The 19,874-nt window shown below is 39.0% G+C and overlaps 1 protein-coding gene across 5 annotated transcripts in view; it reads left to right on the top strand.

The window, feature by feature from the left end:
- Positions 1-19,874, top strand: part of kcnab1a (potassium voltage-gated channel subfamily A regulatory beta subunit 1a) — a 105,265-nt gene that overhangs the window by 2,632 nt on the left and 82,759 nt on the right. Inside the window, exons 1-2 of one of the 5 annotated variants that reach the window (XM_061919300.1) lie at positions 5,173-5,363; positions 5,429-5,660. The exons of 2 other annotated variants lie outside the window; for them this stretch is intronic. In XM_061919300.1, the coding sequence (XP_061775284.1) occupies positions 5,542-5,660 (119 nt within the window). In that variant the 5' untranslated portion in view covers positions 5,173-5,363; positions 5,429-5,541. Of the gene's footprint in view, positions 1-5,163; positions 5,661-19,874 lie in introns of those variants that run through there. 2 more of the 5 variants (XM_061919296.1, XM_061919298.1) reach the window with 2 other exon arrangements.

Here is a 19,874-nt window from a genome sequence, read left to right as displayed (position 1 = left end):
TAAATATTACATGTTATTAAGAATATTACTACATACTTAAAATGATAAAAGTACGTACATGTGACATGTTGTTATGAAAGTTCCTTCATTACATAAATACGCAGTGTATATCATTCTTAAAATGATGAAAATATGTAAATATGACATGTTATTATGAATATTACTACATTACATAAATATTTAGTGTGTATATAATACTTAAAATGATAAAAATATATATATGTTACATGTTATGAATGTTAGTACATTACATACATACTTAGTGTGTATTTAATAATAAAAATGATGAAAATATGTAAATATTACATGTTGTTATGAATGTTACTACATTAAATATATACTTTCAGTGTGTATATAAAATATGTAAATTTTGGATGTTATTATGAATATTACTACATTACCTAAATAATTACAGTGTGTATATAATACTTAAAATGATAAAAATATATATGTTACAAAAATATTACATTACATTTTACATTATGAAAATATGTAAATATTACATGTTGTTATGAATGTTACTGCATTACATATGTACTTACAGTGTGTATGTAATACTTAAAATGATGAAAATATGTATGTGTTGCATGTTATTATGAAGATTACATAAATACTTAGTGTGTATATAAAACCTTCTTTGGATGTTTTTTAGAGCACTTTGTAGGCGGAATCGAGCGACTCCCATTAGCTCCATTGTTAGCTGACTATTGCTAGTGTTTATTCAGGATTTAGAATGCATAAAAAAACACACCTATGTGTTCCTGTCCTACATGAGGACTTGAATGATGGACAAATAAACAAAAGTGTAGGACAGAGGTTTGTAAAGATGAGTTGGTATTAAAGATGTCGGCCTTAGCAGATTATTGAAGTATTTGAGGCCTGAAAGTGTTTCCTGTGAGTGTGGACGCCCCACTATGGAGTGGTGACAGCTGATGTGACTGACATGTGCAGCATGACACTGTGTTGATGTGGCTAGCGCCATGGTGACACAACATGTCTTCTCTTCACTGATGTCTGGGGTTTCTCAGTAGACCTCTTCTTCCCACACCATTATCAAATCATCTTCAGTGTGGCTCCTAATCATCTGCTCTTAAACCCGTCTCCAGCTTTATGTCCCAATTCTCTCTCTCTTCGCTCTCATCGCACGCCCATTTGAAATTAAGGGCAAGATTAAGACTACGACTGTAGGCCAAAGTGGCCCCAATAGGAGTTATTGAAATCAGATTTTTTTTCCCATCCGACTGATTTTTAGCAGACTCCAGTGTAAATGTGCAGGGGCCCCATTGTGGCCCCTATAACTACACTATGTTTACACTGCAGGCCAAAGTGGCACAAATCTGATTTATGGAAATCAGATTTTTTTCCGTTTAACGGTTTTTTTCCCCCGTTTTTATCAGACTCCGGTGTAAACGCGCACAGGCCCCAATGTGGCCCCATTGTGGCCCCAATGACTATGTTTACACTGTAGGCCAAAGTGATGCACATCGGATTAATTCAAATCTGATTTTTTTTTCTCTCTGACTGATTTTTATCAGACTCCAGTATAAACGTGCTCAGGCTCAAATTTGGCCCCAATGTCTATGTTTACACTAGAATAGAATAGAAGAATAAAATGGACTTTATTGTCATTTTATTTGCACATAACAAGATTAAGGACTCCAACTTAAGGTGCGTTAGTGGAAACAAATATGGAATAAAAATAAATCACACAAGTAGTAATAAAGGCCAAAGTGGCGCAAATTGGATTTATTGAAATCAGATTTTTTTTCCATCTGAATGACTTTTATTATCAGATTCCAATGTGGCCCCAATGACTATATTTACACTGTAGGCCACCAATGTGGCCCCATTGTGGCCCCAATGACTGTTTACACTGCACTCCTCGTCCTCCAGTGATTATAATACTTGCAAAAAACGTACTTTATTTGTCGCCATGGAGGCCAGGATTAGTGATTTAGATGTAGCTAAAACACTGGCGACCGTGGATGGATGTTAGCTGCAAGCTAGCTAGCCATGTCTTGCAGCACCTCTTGCTGAGGGTCTTTCAGTGTTATAACTTCACCTTTATCTTTACTTTTTACACCAAAATGCGTCCATTCTCCCTTTTTTTGTCTGCACACTGTGACTGCGTGTAAGTACTCTGTGTGTGTGCGCTGCCGAACATGCTCCTCTGCTCGTTTTCACGTGTATGTATATATACTGTATATATATATATGAATGGAGCTGAGATAGGCTCCAGCAACCCCCTGCATCCTGTATATATATATATATATATATATATATATATATATATATATATATTTAAATGTTGTTTATACTTAAATATTATTCAGCAGCTGTAGATGCTCAATGATGATGATGTAGAATATATGTAGAATATATTTATACTATTCATATGTTATATATTATATATATAATATATATTATTTATTATTATTATTGTCTATTGTGGTGCTGAATTTCCCCCAGGGATCAATAAAGTACTTTCAATTCTATTCTATTCTATTTAATTCTATTCTATAATGTTTTCGTTACTATTTTTAAATCTTTTTTATGATCAAATTTAGCATGAGTGTTTATAAATATGACTCCTGCTGTGCGTTTTAGTGTAAATAAGTGTGCTTTAAAATGTTTATTTATTAAAAAAATAAAAATAAATATATATATATATATATATATATATATATATATATATATATATATATATATATATATACATAACATACATACATACACACATATATATACATATACATATATATATAATATATATATATATATATATATATATATATATATATATCAATACATACACATGTATGCATTCATTTATATATATATGTATGTATGTATAGTTCTATTTAAATATTATTCTTTTTAAATATTATCCAGCAGCTTTAGATGCTCAATGATGATAATGTTGTCTTGTAGTAGAAATGTGGGCCAGCAGGTTGGTGTTAAAGAGGAGCAGGACACTCCCTCAGGGCTGGAAACTCATCACTGCCTTGATTATTGCTGCCATCAAACACAATGAGCGTTCTCATTCAAGTTCACTAAATACTAAGATGATTTCAAGCAGTGCATATTTGCAAAGATGAGTAAGAAAAGTTAGATTGTGGACGACAGTACAGCTCATTGATCTACTGTATCTATAAATATAACATGTCTACTGTAGATTACTTCTCCACTTGGCAATCATCAGACTTATGTGATTCTTACCAGGAGACTTGCAAACCGGTGTGTGTGTGTGTGTGTGTGTGTGTGTGTGTGTGTGTGTGTGTGTGTGTGTGTGTGTGTGTGTGTGTGTGTGTGTGTGTGTGTGTGTGTGTGTGTGTGTGTGTGTGTGTGTGTGTGTGTGTGTGTGTGTGTGTTAGAGAGAAGTGGAGAAGAGGCTTTTCTAAGATATCTTGTGGTTCACTTGATGACAAAAACATTGCCCCCAGATTGTGTGCTAATGTGCGGAACATCCTTTTGGCTCCCACTCTACCAGTGTGTGTGTGTGTGTGTGTGTGTGCGCGTGTGCGTGAGTGTGTGTGTGTGTGTTGCACTTGGTTTAGAAAGAGGCAGAACAAGAGGGGCTTAGAAATAAATGAAAGGCAGGGTGGTAGATAAAGAGAACTGTGGGGGTGAGGAGGGGGAAGAGTGTAATACAGTGCACGCTTGTGTCAGTCTGAGATGGTGTTGGAAAGATGGGAGATAACTGCTGACCACCGTCAGGAGTGTGAATACTGACACACTAAAGTGGGATGAAGTGAGGGCAGGAGAGAGGATGGGAAGTGGGAAGACAAGGGGAGAGAGAGGCAGGGAGAGAAACACATCATAGAGAGATGGGGCGAGAGAGAGAGAGAAAGAGATGGGGACGAGAGAGAGGGATGGGGTGAGAGCCAGAGAGGTGGGGTGAGAGAGAGAAAGAGATGGGGGTGAGAGAGAGGTGGGGTGAGAGAGAGAGAGAGAGAGAAAGAGATGGGTGTGAGAGAATGAGAGAGACGGGGTGGGTGACAGACCGAGAACAGATGGGGGTGAGAGAGGGAGATGGGAGAGAGAGAAGGAGATGGGGGGTGAGAGAGTGATGTGGGCGAGAGAGAGAAAGAGATGGGTTCGAGAGAGAGCGAGTTGGGGGCGAGAGAGAGAAAGAGTTGGGAGCAAGCGATAGAGAGCTGGGGCGAGAGGGAAAGAGATGGGGGCGAGAGAGAGAGAGAGAGAGTTGGGAGCAAGAAATAGAGAGCTGGGGCGAGAGGGAAAGAGTTGGGGGCGAGAAAGAGAAAGAGTTGGGAGCAAGAGATAGAGAGCTGGGGCGAGAGGGAAAGAGATGGGGGCGAGAGAGAGAGAGAGAGAGTTGGGGGCGAGAAAGAGAAAGAGTTGGGAGCAAGAGATAGAGAGCTGGGGCGAGAGGGAAAGAGATGGGGGCGAGAGAGAGAGAGAGAGAGTTGGGGGCGAGAAAGAGAAAGAGTTGGGAGCAAGAGATAGAGAGCTGGGGCGAGAGGGAAAGAGATGGGGGCGAGAGAGAGAGAGAGAGATGGGGCAAGAGGGACGGCGTGGCGCAGTGGGAGAGTGGCCGTGCGCAACCTGAGAGTCTCTGGTTCAATCCCCACCTAGTACCAACCTCGTCACGTCCGTTGTGTCCTGAGCAAGACACTTCACCCTTGCTCCTGATGGGTGCTGGTTAGCGCCTTGCATGGCAGCTCCCTCCATCAGTGTGTGTGTGTGTGTGTGTGTGTGTAAATGTGGAAGTAGTGTCAAAGCGCTTTGAGTACCTTGAAGGTAGAAAAGCGCAATACAAGTACAACCCTTTTATCATTTATTTATCAAGAGAGAGATGGGGGCGATACAGAGAGAGAGAAAGAGAGATGGGAAAAGAGAGAGCGAGCGAGAGAGAGAGAGATGGGGCAAGAGAGAAAGAGATGGGGGCAAGAGAAAGAGAGGGGGCGAGAGACAGAGATCAGGGGTTAAGAGAGAGAGAGAGAGGGAGAGAAAGAGATGGGGGCGAGAGAGAGGTGGGGGAGAGAGAGAGGGAGCGTTGGGGGGGTGTGGAAAAATGTCCCAGATTCCCAGACTGTTTAATAGGAAGCAAAAGCAACGTGTGTCCCTCATGCAGACTGACTGTGTAGAGGGCAAAGTGTGTGTGTTTGTGTGTGTGTGTGTGTGTGTGTGTGTGTGTGTGTGTGTGTGTGTGTGTGTGTGTGTGTGTGTGTGTGGGAGAGAGAGAGAGAGAGAGAGAGAGAGAGAGAGAGACTTCATGAGCACAAACAAGAAACGTGCTGATGATGGACGATCACTTTTATTCACCCTGGACTTTTTGGACTGGACTAGTGTTTGCAGACTTCTCCTCCTGCCTTTGATCCACTGACTGCACAGCACAGAAGGTCAGTGAAGACAACATTTCTCACATAGGTGTGTCCTGCACACTGGAACATGTACCTGTACAAAGCCACCTGCCAGGACATCCCCAACCCCAAGCAGAGGGGCCCCCGCAGGCCCAGCAGCCTCCAGGCTCAGCAGGGGAGGCTGGCGGGGCCCCGGACCCCCAGCGGCCCCCCCGTCATGTTGTGGACCCCCAAGAGGAAGAATGTGAAGGAGCTGAGACACCTGCAGGACTTTGTCAACTTTCACTCTTTGACTCTGCACGACTCCATCAGGAGCCAGACAGGCATGGTCTACAGGTAACCTCACCTGTGTGTGTGTGTGTGTGTGTGTGTGTGTGTGTGTGTGTGTGTGTGTGTGTGTGGGACAGCTGATGTCACAATTCTACTTTTCCTGCAAACATGTCTTCCTGTTCTGTACACTTGTTGCTCTTCTTGTTGACGACAGTAACATTTACAACCTTCTAGTACACACCTATTGTCCCATGTTCTACAACACACCGATTGTCCCGTGTACTAGCCACACCTATTGTCCCGTGTTCTACAACACACCGATTGTCCCGTGTACTACACACACCTATTTTCCCGTGTTCTAGGACACATCTATAGTCCCGTATTCTACAACACAACTATTGTGCCATGTTCTACAACACACGATTGTCCCGTGTACTAGACACATCTATTGTCCCATGTACTACAACACACCAATTGTCCCGTGTACTAGACACATCTATTGTCCCATGTTCTACAACACACCGATTGTCCCGTGTACTAGACACACCTATTTTCCCGTGTTCTAGGACACATCTATAGTCCCGTATTCTACAACACAACTATTGTGCCATGTTCTACAACACACGATTGTCCCGTGTACTAGACACATCTATTGTCCCATGTTCTACAACACACCAATTGTCCCGTGTACTAGACACATCTATTGTCCCATGTTCTACAACACACCAATTGTCCCGTGTACTAGACACATCTATTGTCCCATGTTCTACAACACACCGATTGTCCCGTGTACTAGACACACCTATTTTCCCGTGTTCTAGGACACATCTATAGTCCCGTATTCTACAACACAACTATTGTGCCATGTTCTACAACACACGATTGTCCCGTGTACTAGACACACCTATTGTCCCGTGTTCTAGTACACATCTATTGTACTACAACACACGATTGTCCCGTGTACTAGACACACCTATTGTCCCGTGTTCTACAACACACGATTGTCCCGTGTACTAGACACACCTATTGTCCCGTGTTCTACAACACACGATTGTACTGTGTACTAGACACACCTATTTTCCCATTATCTAGGACACATCTATAGTCCCGTATTCTACAACACAACTATTGTGCCGTGTCCTACAACACACCTATTGTGCCATGTTCTAGGACACTATATTGTCCTAATATTCTAGGACACTATATTGTCCTAATATTCTAGGACACTATATTGTCCCCTGTTCTAAAACACATCTATTTCCCCCTGTTCTAGAACACATCTATTGTCCCGTGTTCTAGTACACATCTATTGTCCCAGGACCTAGGACACATCTATTGTCCCATGTTCAAGGACAATATATTTTCCTATGTTCTAGGACACTATATTGTCCCTTAGTCTAGGTCACATCTATTGTCCCATGTGCTAGTACACATCTATTGTCTTGTCTTCTAGGACACTATATTGTCCTATTGTCTAGGACACATCTATTGTCCCCTGTTCTAGGACACTATATTGTCCCCTGTGCTAGAACACACCTATTGTCTCATGTTCAGTCAATGTTGGTATAGATCCAGCCATTTGTTTACATTGAGGAGTGCTAGCTTGCTGTTAGCGGTGATAATAAAAAATATTGATGTAATCATTGTGGTATCGACTATAAACAGCTCTTGTATTGATATCATCACAGTCAATATTGGTATAGATCCACACATTTGTTTACATTGAAGAGCGCTAGCTTGTTGTTAGCAGTTATAATACATTTTTGGGATGTAATCAAAGTAGTATCGATTATGATAAGCTCTTGTATTGATATCATTACAGTCAATATTGGTATAGATCCACACATTTGTTTACATTGAGGAGCGCTAGCTTGTTGTTAGCGGTTATAATACATTTTTTGGATGTAATCAAAGTAGTATCAATTATAATAAGCTCTTGTACTTGGTATCATTACAGTGGATGTCAGGTATAGATCCACACATGGCATTTGTTTACATTGTGGAGCGCTCGCTTGCCGTTAGCGGTTAGCTATTGAATCCTCCTGTGTGTAGTGAAGCATGTGCAGCTACTGCTGGTCCTGCAGGGATGATACTTGTAGAACTTTATCTGTCGCCATGGAGGCAAGGATTAGTGATTTAGAAGTAGATAAAACACTGTGGATGGACATTAGCCGCGAGCTAACTATGTTTTTAAACCCACGCTTCACCTTTATGGATAGTTTTGAATTCAACACACGTCTTTTCTCCCTTTTCTGTCTCCACACTGTTTCCACTTGTAAGTGCTCGGTTTTCCAAAGCACTAAATACCTTTTTTAATTGATAATGACCGCAATACTTTGTTAGTACCAGTTTAGTTTTTACCTCTGTTTTTACGGTCAGTGGTCAGGTCAACAATACTCACCTGAAAGGTGTGTTGTCACAGGTCAACAATACCTTCATGCACTCACCTGAAAGGTGTGTTGTCACAGGTCAACAATACCTTCATGCACTCACCTGAAAGGTGTGTTGTCGAAGGTCAACAATGCCTTCATGCACTCACCTGAAAGGTGTGTTGTCGCAGGTCAACAATACCTTCATGCACTCACCTGAAAGGTGTGTTGTCACAGGTCAACAATACCTTCATGCACTCACCTGAAAGGTGTGTTGTCACAGGTCAACAATACCTTCATGCACTCACCTGAAAGGTGTGTTGTCGAAGGTCAACAATGCCTTCATGCACTCACCTGAAAGGTGTGTTGTCGCAGGTCAACAATACCTTCATGCACTCACCTGAAAGGTGTGTTGTCACAGGTCAACAATACCTTCATGCACTCATCTGAAAGGTGTGTTGTCACAAGTCAATAATACCTTCATGCATTCACCTGAAAGGTGTGTTGTCGCAGGTCAACAATACCTTCATGCACTCACCTGAAAGGTGTGTTGTCACAGGTCAACAATACCTTCATGCACTCACCTGAAAGGTGTGTTGTCACAGGTCAACAATACCTTCATGCACTCACCTGAAAGGTGTGTTGTCGCAGGTCAACAATACCTTCATGCACTCACCTGAAAGGTGTGTTGTCGCAGGTCAACAATACCTTCATGCACTCACCTGAAAGGTGTGTTGTCACAGGTCAACAATACCTTCATGCACTCACCTGAATAGTGTGTTGTCGCAGGTCAACAATACCTTCATGCACTCACCTGAAAGGTGTGTTGTCACAAGTCAACAATACCTTCATGCATTCACCTGAAAGGTGTGTTGTCGCAGGTCAACAATACCTTCATGCACTCACCTGAAAGGTGTGTTGTCGCAGGTCAACAATACCTTCATGCACTCATCTGAAAGGTGTGTTGTCACAGGTCAACAATACCTTCATGCATTCACCTGAAAGGTATGTTGTCGCAGGTCAACAATACCTTCATGCACTCACCTGAAAGGTGTGTTGTCACAGGTCAACAATACCTTCATGCACTCACCTGAAATGTATGTTGTCGCAGGTCAACAATACCTTCATGCACTCACCTGAAAGGTGTGTTATCACAGGTCAACAATACCTTCATGCACTCACCTGAAAGGTGTGTTGTCACAGGTCAACAATACCTTCATGCTGTCATGAGAATTGATAATATTTCTCCACTTTTGATTCCGTTTTAGATTGTGCTCGACGTTTCGGTTCTTTATCGGTTCCTGTTTGGATAAAACAAGAGAAGAAAAAAGTGGGTGACATTAACTGTGTTTCTTTTGGAGACTTTAGAGGTAACATGACCTTACAAAACCAATAGTGAGGTCATGAAAGTAATAATGTGTGGAATGTGACATTTACATTTATTTATTTATATTTACATTTATATTTACTTGAACTGGTCCGAGGAAAACAGGCAACCTTTGTCCGACTGCAACTGGACATTCACCTAAGGAAAATCAGGAGCACCTTTTGTGGCAAACGGGTGCCAGAGTTTGACCAGAAGGTCAGTCACTGCTGGCTGATCTGAGGTCACAATCTGTCACTGCTGGCTGATCTGAGGTCACAATCAGTCACTGCTGGCTGATCTGAGGTCACAATCAGTCACTGCTGGCTGATCTGTGGTCCCAATCTGTCACTGCTGGCTGATCTGAGGTCACAATCTGTCACTGCTGGCTGATCTGAGGTCACAATCTGTCACTGCTGGCTGATCTGAGGTCACAATCAGTCACTGCTGGCTGGTCTGAGGTCACAATCTGTCACTGCTGGCTGATCTGAGGTCACAATCAGTCACTGCTGGCTGATCTGAGGTCACAATCAGTCACTGCTGGCTGATCTGAGGTCACAATCAGTCACTGCTGGCTGGTCTGAGGTCACAATCTGTCACTGCTGGCTGATCTGAGGTCACAATCAGTCACTGCTGGCTGATCTGAGGTCACAATCAGTCACTGCTGGCTGATCTGAGGTCACAATCAGTCACTGCTGGCTGGTCTGAGGTCACAATCTGTCACTGCTGGCTATTCTGAGGTCACAATCAGTCACTGCTGGCTGATCTGAGGTCACAATCAGTCACTGCTGGCTGATCTGTGGTCACAATCTGTCACTGCTGGCTGATCTGAGGTCACAATCTGTCACTGCTGGCTGATCTGAGGTCACAATCAGTCACTGCTGGCTGGTCTGAGGTCACAATCTGTCACTGCTGGCTGATCTGAGGTCACAATCAGTCACTGCTGGCTGATCTGAGGTCACAATCAGTCACTGCTGGCTGATCTGAGGTCACAATCTGTCACTGCTGGCTGATCTGAGGTCACAATCAGTCACTGCTGGCTGATCTGTGGTCACAATCAGTCACTGCTGGCTGATCTGAGGTCACAATCAGTCACTGCTGGCTGGTCTGAGGTCACAATCTGTCACTGCTGGCTGATCTGAGGTCACAATCAGTCACTGCTGGCTGATCTGAGGTCACAATCAGTCACTGCTGGCTGATCTGAGGTCACAATCTGTCACTGCTGGCTGATCTGAGGTCACAATCAGTCACTGCTGGCTGATCTGAGGTCACAATCTGTCACTGCTGGCTGATCTGAGGTCACAATCTGTCACTGCTGGCTGATCTGAGGTCACAATCAGTCACTGCTGGCTGATCTGAGGTCACAATCTGTGAGCGTCATGCTTTTATTTCCTTCCAACAGGAAACGGCAGCTCTGACAAATGGTGCTTTGCTTCCAAATCAAGCAAATCCAGGTGTGTTGATCAGAGAAATGTCACATCTTTAGTACAAATGTTTGATGTACAACATCTTTAGTACAAATGTTTGATGTACAACATCTTTAGTACAAATGTTTGATGTACAACATCTTTAGTACAACATCTTTAGTACAAATGTTTGATGTACAACATCTTTAGTACAAATGTTTGATGTACAACATCTTTAGTACAAATGTTTGATGTACAACATCTTTAGTACAAATGTTTGATGTACAACATATTTAGTACAAATGTTTGATGTACAACATCTTTAGTACAAATGTTTGATGTACAACATCTTTAGTACAAATGTTTGATGTACAACATCTTTAGTACAACATCTTTAGTACAAATGTTTGATGTACAACATATTTAGTACAAATGTTTGATGTACAACATCTTTAGTACAAATGTTTGATGTACAACATCTTTAGTACAAATGTTTGATGTACAAAATCTTTAGTACAAATGTTTGATGTACAACATCTTTAGTACAACATCTTTAGTACAAATGTTTGATGTACAACATATTTAGTACAAATGTTTGATGTACAACATATTTAGTACAAATGTTTGATGTACAACATATTTAGTACAAATGTTTGATGTACAACATCTTTAGTACAAATGTTTGATGTACAACATCTTTAGTACAAATGTTTGATGTACAACATCTTTAGTACAAATGTTTGATGTACAACATCTTTAGTACAAATGTTTGATGTACAACATCTTTAGTACAACATCTTTAGTACAAATGTTTGATGTACAACATATTTAGTACAAATGTTTGATGTACAACATCTTTAGTACAAATGTTTGATGTACAACATCTTTAGTACAAATGTTTGATGTACAAAATCTTTAGTACAAATGTTTGATGTACAACATCTTTAGTACAACATCTTTAGTACAAATGTTTGATGTACAACATATTTAGTACAAATGTTTGATGTACAACATATTTAGTACAAATGTTTGATGTACAACATATTTAGTACAAATGTTTGATGTACAACATCTTTAGTACAAATGTTTGATGTACAACATCTTTAGTACAAATGTTTGATGTACAACATCTTTAGTACAAATGTTTGATGTAAAACATTACAGGTGTGACAGAGTGTTTCAAAAAGTGATTACAATTCATCAAGATTAATCACAATGATTGAAGTGATTTCAAATATTATTTGTCAGCACTAAAAGATTCCCAACACTCTTTTGGTTTTGTTGTTTCACTCTCATGATGGAGAACATTATTATCCTTCTTTTTGATTTTCTTTTGGTTCTTTTTTTATTGTTTTTTGATCCTCTTGTTTTTGTTCTTGTTCTCCTTTTTGTTTGTTGTTATTCTGTGATCTTTTCTTATTGTTTTCTTCCTTTTGTTGTTGGTCCTGTTTGTGTTCGATTTATTTTTATTTGTGTTCTTCTTGTTCCTTTTGTTCTTATTAGTGTTCTTGTTCTTTTTATGTTTGATTCTTCTGTGTTCTTTTCTTCTTGTTCCTTTTGTTCTTCTTTCTGTTCTTGTTCTTTTTATGTTTGATTCTTCTCTGTTCTTTTCTTCTTGTTCCTTTTGTTCTTATTAGTGTTCTTGTTCTTTTTATGTATGATTCTTCTGTGTTCTTTTCTTCTTGTTCCTTTTGTTCTTCTTTCTGTTCTTGTTCTTTTTATGTTTGATTCTTCTGTTTTCTTTTCTTCTTGTTCCTTTTGTTCTTCTCTGTGTTCTTGTTCTTTTTATGTTTGATTCTTCTGTGTTCTTTTCTTCTTGTTCCTTTTGTTCTTCTTTCTGTTCTTGTTCTTTTTATGTTTGATTCTTCTCTGTTCTTTTCTTCTTGTTCCTTTTGTTCTTATTAGTGTTCTTGTTCTTTTTATGTATGATTCTTCTGTGTTCTTTTCTTCTTGTTCCTTTTGTTCTTCTTTCTGTTCTTGTTCTTTTTATGTTTGATTCTTCTGTTTTCTTTTCTTCTTGTTCCTTTTGTTCTTCTCTGTGTTCTTGTTCTTTTTATGTTAGATTATTCGGTGTTCTTTTCTTCTTGTTCCTTTTGTTCTTCTTTCTGTTCTTATTCTTTTTATGTTTGATTATTCTATGTTCTTTTTATGCCTGTTTGTGTTCTTGTTTTTCTTTTTGTTTTTTGTTCCTATTGTTTTTTCTTGTTTTTGTTCTTTTTGTTCTCCTTCTGTTCCTTTTTTGTGTGTTTGTGTTCTTTTTATATTCTTGTTTGTGTTCTTGTTCTGCTTTTTGTTCACATTGCTTTTGTTCTTGTATGTGTTCTTCTTTTTCTTTTTGTTGTTCTTGTTTTTCTTTATGTTACTCCTGTTTTTGTTGTTTTTGTTCTTATTTTACTTTTTGTTCTTCTTGTTTTTCTATTTGTTCCTCTTGTCTTGTTTGTAGTCTTGTTCTTTTTATTGTTTATTTTCTTCTTGTTCTCATATGTGTTTTTGTTCTTCTGTTTTTCCCCTCTTGTTTTTTTTATTGTTTTTTTCTTTTTGTTGTTCTTTTGTTTTTGTTTGTGTTATTCTTTTTTGGTGATAGTTTGTGTTCCTGTTCTTCTTTTTGTTCCCCTTTTCCCTTGTTGTTTGTGTTCTTCTTGTTTTTCTTTTTGTTCCTCTTGTATTCTTGTTCTTCTGTTTGTTTTTTGTTCTTCTTGTTCTTCTTTATTTAGTTTTTTTGTGTGCTTGTTTGTGTTCTTCTTCTTTTGGTTCTTATTTTCTTCTTCTTCTTTGTTCCTCTTGTTTTTGTTTTTGTTGTTCTTTTTGTGCTTCATGTTCTTCCTGTTCTTTTTCCTCTTTTACTCCTCCTCCTCAAATGTATATCCAACATACAGTCACACAAAGTTATTCCCTTCTCAAAAGATATACTGAGTATGACTAAAACCACTTAAATTCCCCTCGTATAATTTTGTTCATTTTGTGTTTCTTCTTGCTTACATAAACAGCCGCCTGCAAGTAGTACAGTAGAGGTTTCACAAAGGCGAGGCTGTGATTGGTGGACACAAAGGAGGGCGGGACAAAACAATGGACACCAAAAAGAAAACAAAGTTGTGCTGCAAGTCAAGTGTGCACAAATGAGTCCAGTAGAACATGTCCTGTGTTTTCTTCTGGGACCATTTATCATTGAGGACAAAAATAATAGGACTTAGATTGTTGTTAATGTTATGTCCAGTAGAACATGTCCAGTAGAACATGTCCAGTAGAATATGTCCAGTATCTACCATTGAGGACAAAAATAACCACTAAGATTTTCCACTGAGGTGTTGGTGCAGAAGAAATGAGAACATGATTCCATAAATCCCTCCAAGGGTGTTTGTTGGCAAGCTGTTTCCCTTTTGGCTGCACCTGGCTTTAGGGGCTCATATGTGTGTGTGTGTGTGTGTGTGTGTGTGTGTGTGTGTGTGTGTGTGTGTGTGTGTGTGTGTGTGTGTGTGTTTGGTTGCCATGGTAACAATGTACAGTATGGACTGGACCTACACTCCACAGCAGAGCAGCTGGCTGCCCCGAAGGCCGACATTGTGCTAATTGACAGAACCCTTCTAGAGTTGGTTGTGTTCTGGCTATTGCATCACACAGCTGACTTTATAGGTCATGTTTCTAGAGTTGGTTGTGTAGCTGACTTTATAGGTCATGTTTCTAGAGTTGGTTGTGTAGCTGACTTTATAGGTCATGTTTCTAGAGTTGGTTGTCTAGCTGACTTTATAGGTCATGTTTCTAGAGTTGGTTGTCTAGCTGACTTTATAGGTCATGTTTCTAGAGTTGGTTGTGTAGCTGACTTTATAGGTCATGTTTCTAGAGTTGGTTGTGTAGCTGACTTTATAGGTCATGTTTCTAGAGTTGGTTGTCTAGCTGACTTTATAGGTCATGTTTCTAGAGTTGGTTGTGTAGCTGACTTTATAGGTCATGTTTCTAGAGTTGGTTGTGTAGCTGACTTTATAGGTCATGTTTCTAGAGTTGGTTGTGTAGCTGACTTTATAGGTCATGTTTCTAGAGTTGGTTGTCTAGCTGACTTTATAGGTCATGTTTCTAGAGTTGGTTGTGTAGCTGACTTTATAGGTCATGTTTCTAGAGTTGGTTGTGTAGCTGACTTTATAGGTCATGTTTCTAGAGTTGGTTGTGTAGCTGACTTTATAGGTCATGTTTCTAGAGTTGGTTGTGTAGCTGACTTTATAGGTCATGTTTCTAGAGTTGGTTGTCTAGCTGACTTTATAGGTCATGTTTCTAGAGTTGGTTGTCTAGCTGACTTTATAGGTCATGTTTCTAGAGTTGGTTGTGTAGCTGACTTTATAGGTCATGTTTCTAGAGTTGTTTGTGTAGCTGACTTTATAGGTCATGTTACTAGAGTTGGTTGTCTAGCTGACTTTATAGGTCATGTTTCTAGAGTTGGTTGTGTAGCTGACTTTATAGGTCATGTTTCTAGAGTTGTTTGTGTAGCTGACTTTATAGGTCATGTTACTAGAGTTGGTTGTGTAGCTGACTTTATAGGTCATGTTTCTAGAGTTGGTTGTGTAGCTGACTTTATAGGTCATGTTTCTAGAGTTGTTTGTGTAGCTGACTTTATAGGTCATGTTACTAGAGTTGGTTGTGTAGCTGACTTTATAGGTCATGTTTCTAGAGTTGGTTGTGTAGCTGACTTTATAGGTCATGTTTCTAGAGTTGGTTGTGTAGCTGACTTTATAGGTCATGTTTCTAGAGTTGGTTGTCTAGCTGACTTTATAGGTCATGTTTCTAGAGTTGGTTGTGTAGCTGACTTTATAGGTCATGTTACTAGAGTTGGTTGTGTAGCTGACTTTATAGGTCATGTTTCTAGAGTTGGTTGTCTAGCTGACTTTATAAGTCATGTTTCTAGAGTTGGTTGTGTAGCTGACTTTATAGGTCATGTTTCTAGAGTTGGTTGTCTAGCTGACTTTATAGGTCATGTTTCTAGAGTTGGTTGTGTAGCTGACTTTATAGGTCATGTTTCTAGAGTTGGTTGTGTAGCTGACTTTATAAGTCATGTTTCTAGAGTTGGTTGTGTAGCTGACTTTATAGGTCATGTTTCTAGAGTTGGTTGTCTAGCTGACTTTATAGGTCATGTTTCTAGAGTTGGTTGTGTAGCTGACTTTATAAGTCATGTTTCTAGAGTTGGTTGTGTAGCTGACTTTATAAGTCATGTTTCTAGAGTTGGTTGTGTAGCTGACTTTATAGGTCATGTTTCTAGAGTTGGTTGTCTAGCTGACTTTATAGGTCATGTTTCTAGAGTTGGTTGTGTAGCTGACTTTATAGGTCATGTTTCTAGAGTTGGTTGTGTAGCTGACTTTATAGGTCATGTTTCTAGAGTTGGTTGTCTAGCTGACTTTATAAGTCATGTTTCTAGAGTTGGTTGTGTAGCTGACTTTATAGGTCATGTTTCTAGAGTTGGTTGTCTAGCTGACTTTATAGGTCATGTTTCTAGAGTTGGTTGTGTAGCTGACTTTATAGGTCATGTTTCTAGAGTTGGTTGTCTAGCTGACTTTATAAGTCATGTTTCTAGAGTTGGTTGTGTAGCTGACTTTATAGGTCATGTTTCTAGAGTTGGTTGTCTAGCTGACTTTATAGGTCATGTTTCTAGAGTTGGTTGTCTAGCTGACTTTATAGGTCATGTTTCTAGAGTTGGTTGTGTAGCTGACTTTATAGGTCATGTTTCTAGAGTTGGTTGTGTAGCTGACTTTATAGGTCATGTTTCTAGAGTTGTTTGTGTAGCTGACTTTATAGGTCATGTTACTAGAGTTGGTTGTGTAGCTGACTTTATAGGTCATGTTTCTAGAGTTGGTTGTCTAGCTGACTTTATAAGTCATGTTTCTAGAGTTGGTTGTGTAGCTGACTTTATAGGTCATGTTTCTAGAGTTGGTTGTCTAGCTGACTTTATAGGTCATGTTTCTAGAGTTGGTTGTGTAGCTGACTTTATAGGTCATGTTTCTAGAGTTGGTTGTGTAGCTGACTTTATAGGTCATGTTTCTAGAGTTGGTTGTGTAGCTGACTTTATAGGTCATGTTTCTAGAGTTGGTTGTGTTCTTGATGGTGTTCTTGCTATTGCATCATCCAGCTGACTTCTTGAGGCAAATTATCCGGGGGCCATTTTTGATATTTTTCATTTTCAAAATTATTACTATATACAGCTTTTTTTTTTTTATCACTTAGGGCTCCCTTCAAGTTTGGTCACGGGGTCAAAAATGTTCAGAAAATAAGTTATATATTGTTATTTTTTCTACTATTATTCAACACTTAAATCTCTAGATCAACTTCAGGTTTGTCAATATTAAGTTGTTTTTTTCATGCTTTGTGCCCTTTTTGTCTAAACCATGTTTTTATGGCAAAAACTAAAAATATGCAATATTTTCCTTTGAAAAAATTAAAAGTATAATATTTTATGTAATTGGAAGCTTCAATAGGCCAATACTTCATAACAACATTGAATTTGATTCATTATTATTTCTGAGTAATGACATTTTACAAGAAAAAACAGCCTGCATGGCAACTTTGTGTTTATATTAGAGTTATTATTTTTGAGCAATGAAAGTGTTTTTTTTTTTAAAGAAACATTTCTTGGGGAACCAAAAGGCCCAACTCATTAAAGGTTTTTTTATGTTCAGCGCTTAAGTCTCTAGATCAACCTAAAATCTATTTGTAGATTAAATGTCTCTTGTATGCCCTTTTATTAAAAAAAATATTTAAAAAAAACGCTTAATCTTTTTATATGGCAAAAAACATGAAATACGCACAATTTTCCCTAACATTTTTTAAGTTCAATATTTGATGTGAAGTAATTGGAGCTTTCAATATGCCAATCATTGGTTTTAATTCATTATTATTCTCTGAGCAATGACAGTTTAAAAAAAACTAAACAAAACAACATTTCCCAAAGGGCCCAGCTGATTAGTGGCCGGGGGCCCATGTCACACTTTTACCTGAAACCCCGCTTCACTAAAACAGTTTTCAGTGAAATAGTTGATCATCCACACGGACTTAGTAGAACCTGCTTATTAGTACACGCTAAAAAAAGAGCAAAATGAACAAAGCGAGTACATCCGCTTTTAACCTGAGTGCCAACACTCACACACACATTAAACACCATTACATCATCTTCTTGATGGGATGATTCATCACACTTGATGATGTCACACAAACACCTGTGTGTGTGTGTGTGTGTGTGTGTGTGTGTGTGTGTGTGTGTGTGTGTGTGTCTATGTGTGTGTGTGTGTGTGTGCGTGTGTGTGTCTGTGTGTGTGTGTGTGCGTGTGTGTGTGTGTGTGTGTCTGTGTGTATGTGTGTGTGTGTGTGTGCTTGTGTGTGTATGTGCGTGCGTGTTCGCGCATGTGTGTGTGTGTGTGTCTGTCTGTGTGTGTGTGTGTGTGTGTGTGTGTGTGTGTGTGTGTGTCTGTGTGTGTGTGTGTGCGTGTGTGTGTGTGTGTGTGTGTGTGTGTCTGTCTGTGTGTGTGTGTGTGCGTGTGTGTGTGTGTGTGTGTGTGTGCTTGTGTGTGTGTGTCTGTCTGTGTGTGTGTGTGTGCGTGTGTGTGTGTGTGTGCGTGCGTGTTCGCGCATGTGTGTGTGTGTGTGTGTGTGCGTGCGTGTTCGCGCATGTGTGTGTGTGTGTGTGTGTGCGTGTGCGTGCGTGCACCTGTACATTTAGACTTTGGTTCTAACTTACATATTGGTTCTAACTAACACATTGGTTCTAACTGAAACTTTGGTTCTAACTTACATATTGGTTCTAACTGAAACTTTGGTTCTAACTTACATATTGGTTCTAACTGAAACTTTAGTACTAACTGAAACTTTGGTTCTAACTGAAACTTTGGTTCTAGCTTACACATTGGTTCTAACTGAAACTTTGGTTCTAGCTTACACATTGGTTCTAACTTACACATTGGTTCTAACTTACACATTGGTTCTAACTAACACATTGGTTCTAACTTACACATTGGTTCTAACTGAAACTTTGGTTCTAACTTACATATTGGTTCTAACTGAAACTTTAGTACTAACTGAAACTTTGGTTCTAACTGAAACTTTGGTTCTAGCTTACACATTGGTTCTAACTGAAACTTTGGTTCTAGCTTACACATTGGTTCTAACTTACACATTGGTTCTAACTGAAACTTTGGTTCTAACTTACACATTGGTTCTAACTGAAACATTGGTTCTAGCTTACACATTGGTTCTAACTTACACATTGGTTCTAACTGAAACTTTGGTTCTAACTTACACATTGGTTCTAGCTTACACATTGGTTCTAACTTACACATTGGTTCTAACTGAAACTTTGGTTCTAACTGAAACTTTGGTTCTAAGTTACATATTGGTTCTAACTGAAACTTTGGTTCTAACTTACATATTGGTTCTAACTGAAACTTTAGCACTAACTGAAACTTTGGTTCTAACTGAAACTTTGGTTCTAGCTTACACATTGGTTCTAACTGAAACTTTGGTTCTAGCTTACACGTTGGTTCTAACTTACACATTGGTTCTAACTGAAACTTTGGTTCTAACTTACACATTGGTTCTAGCTTACACATTGGTTCTAACTTACACATTGGTTCTAACTGAAACTTTGGTTCTAGCTTACACATTGGTTCTAACTGAAACATTGGTTCTAGCTTACACATTGGTTCTAACTTACACATTGGTTCTAACTGAAACATTGGTTCTAACTTACACATTGGTTCTAGCTTACACATTGGTTCTAACTTACACATTGGTTCTAACTGAAACTTTGGTTCTAACTTACACATTGGTTCTAACTGGAACTTTGGTTCTAACTTACACATTGGTTCTAACTGAAACTTTGGTTCTAACTTACACATTAATTCTAACTTACACATTGGTTCTAACTGAAACTTTGGTTCTAACTTACACATTGGTTCTAACTGAAACTTTGGTTCTAACTTACACGTTAATTCTAACTTACACGTTAATTCTAACTTACACATTAATTCTAACTTACACATTGGTTCTAACTGAAACTTTGGTTCTAACTTACACATTGGTTCTAACTGAAACTTTGGTTCTAACTTACACGTTAATTCTAACTTACACGTTAATTCTAACTTACACGTTAATTCTAACTTACACATTGGTTCTA

The sequence above is a fragment of the Nerophis ophidion genome, linkage group LG13 (assembly GCF_033978795.1).
Source record: "Nerophis ophidion isolate RoL-2023_Sa linkage group LG13, RoL_Noph_v1.0, whole genome shotgun sequence".
Classification (NCBI taxonomy): Eukaryota; Metazoa; Chordata; class Actinopteri; order Syngnathiformes; family Syngnathidae; genus Nerophis; species Nerophis ophidion.
The sequence above is the reverse complement of the archived record's forward strand: the minus strand, read 5'-3'. Positions and strand labels throughout refer to the sequence as shown.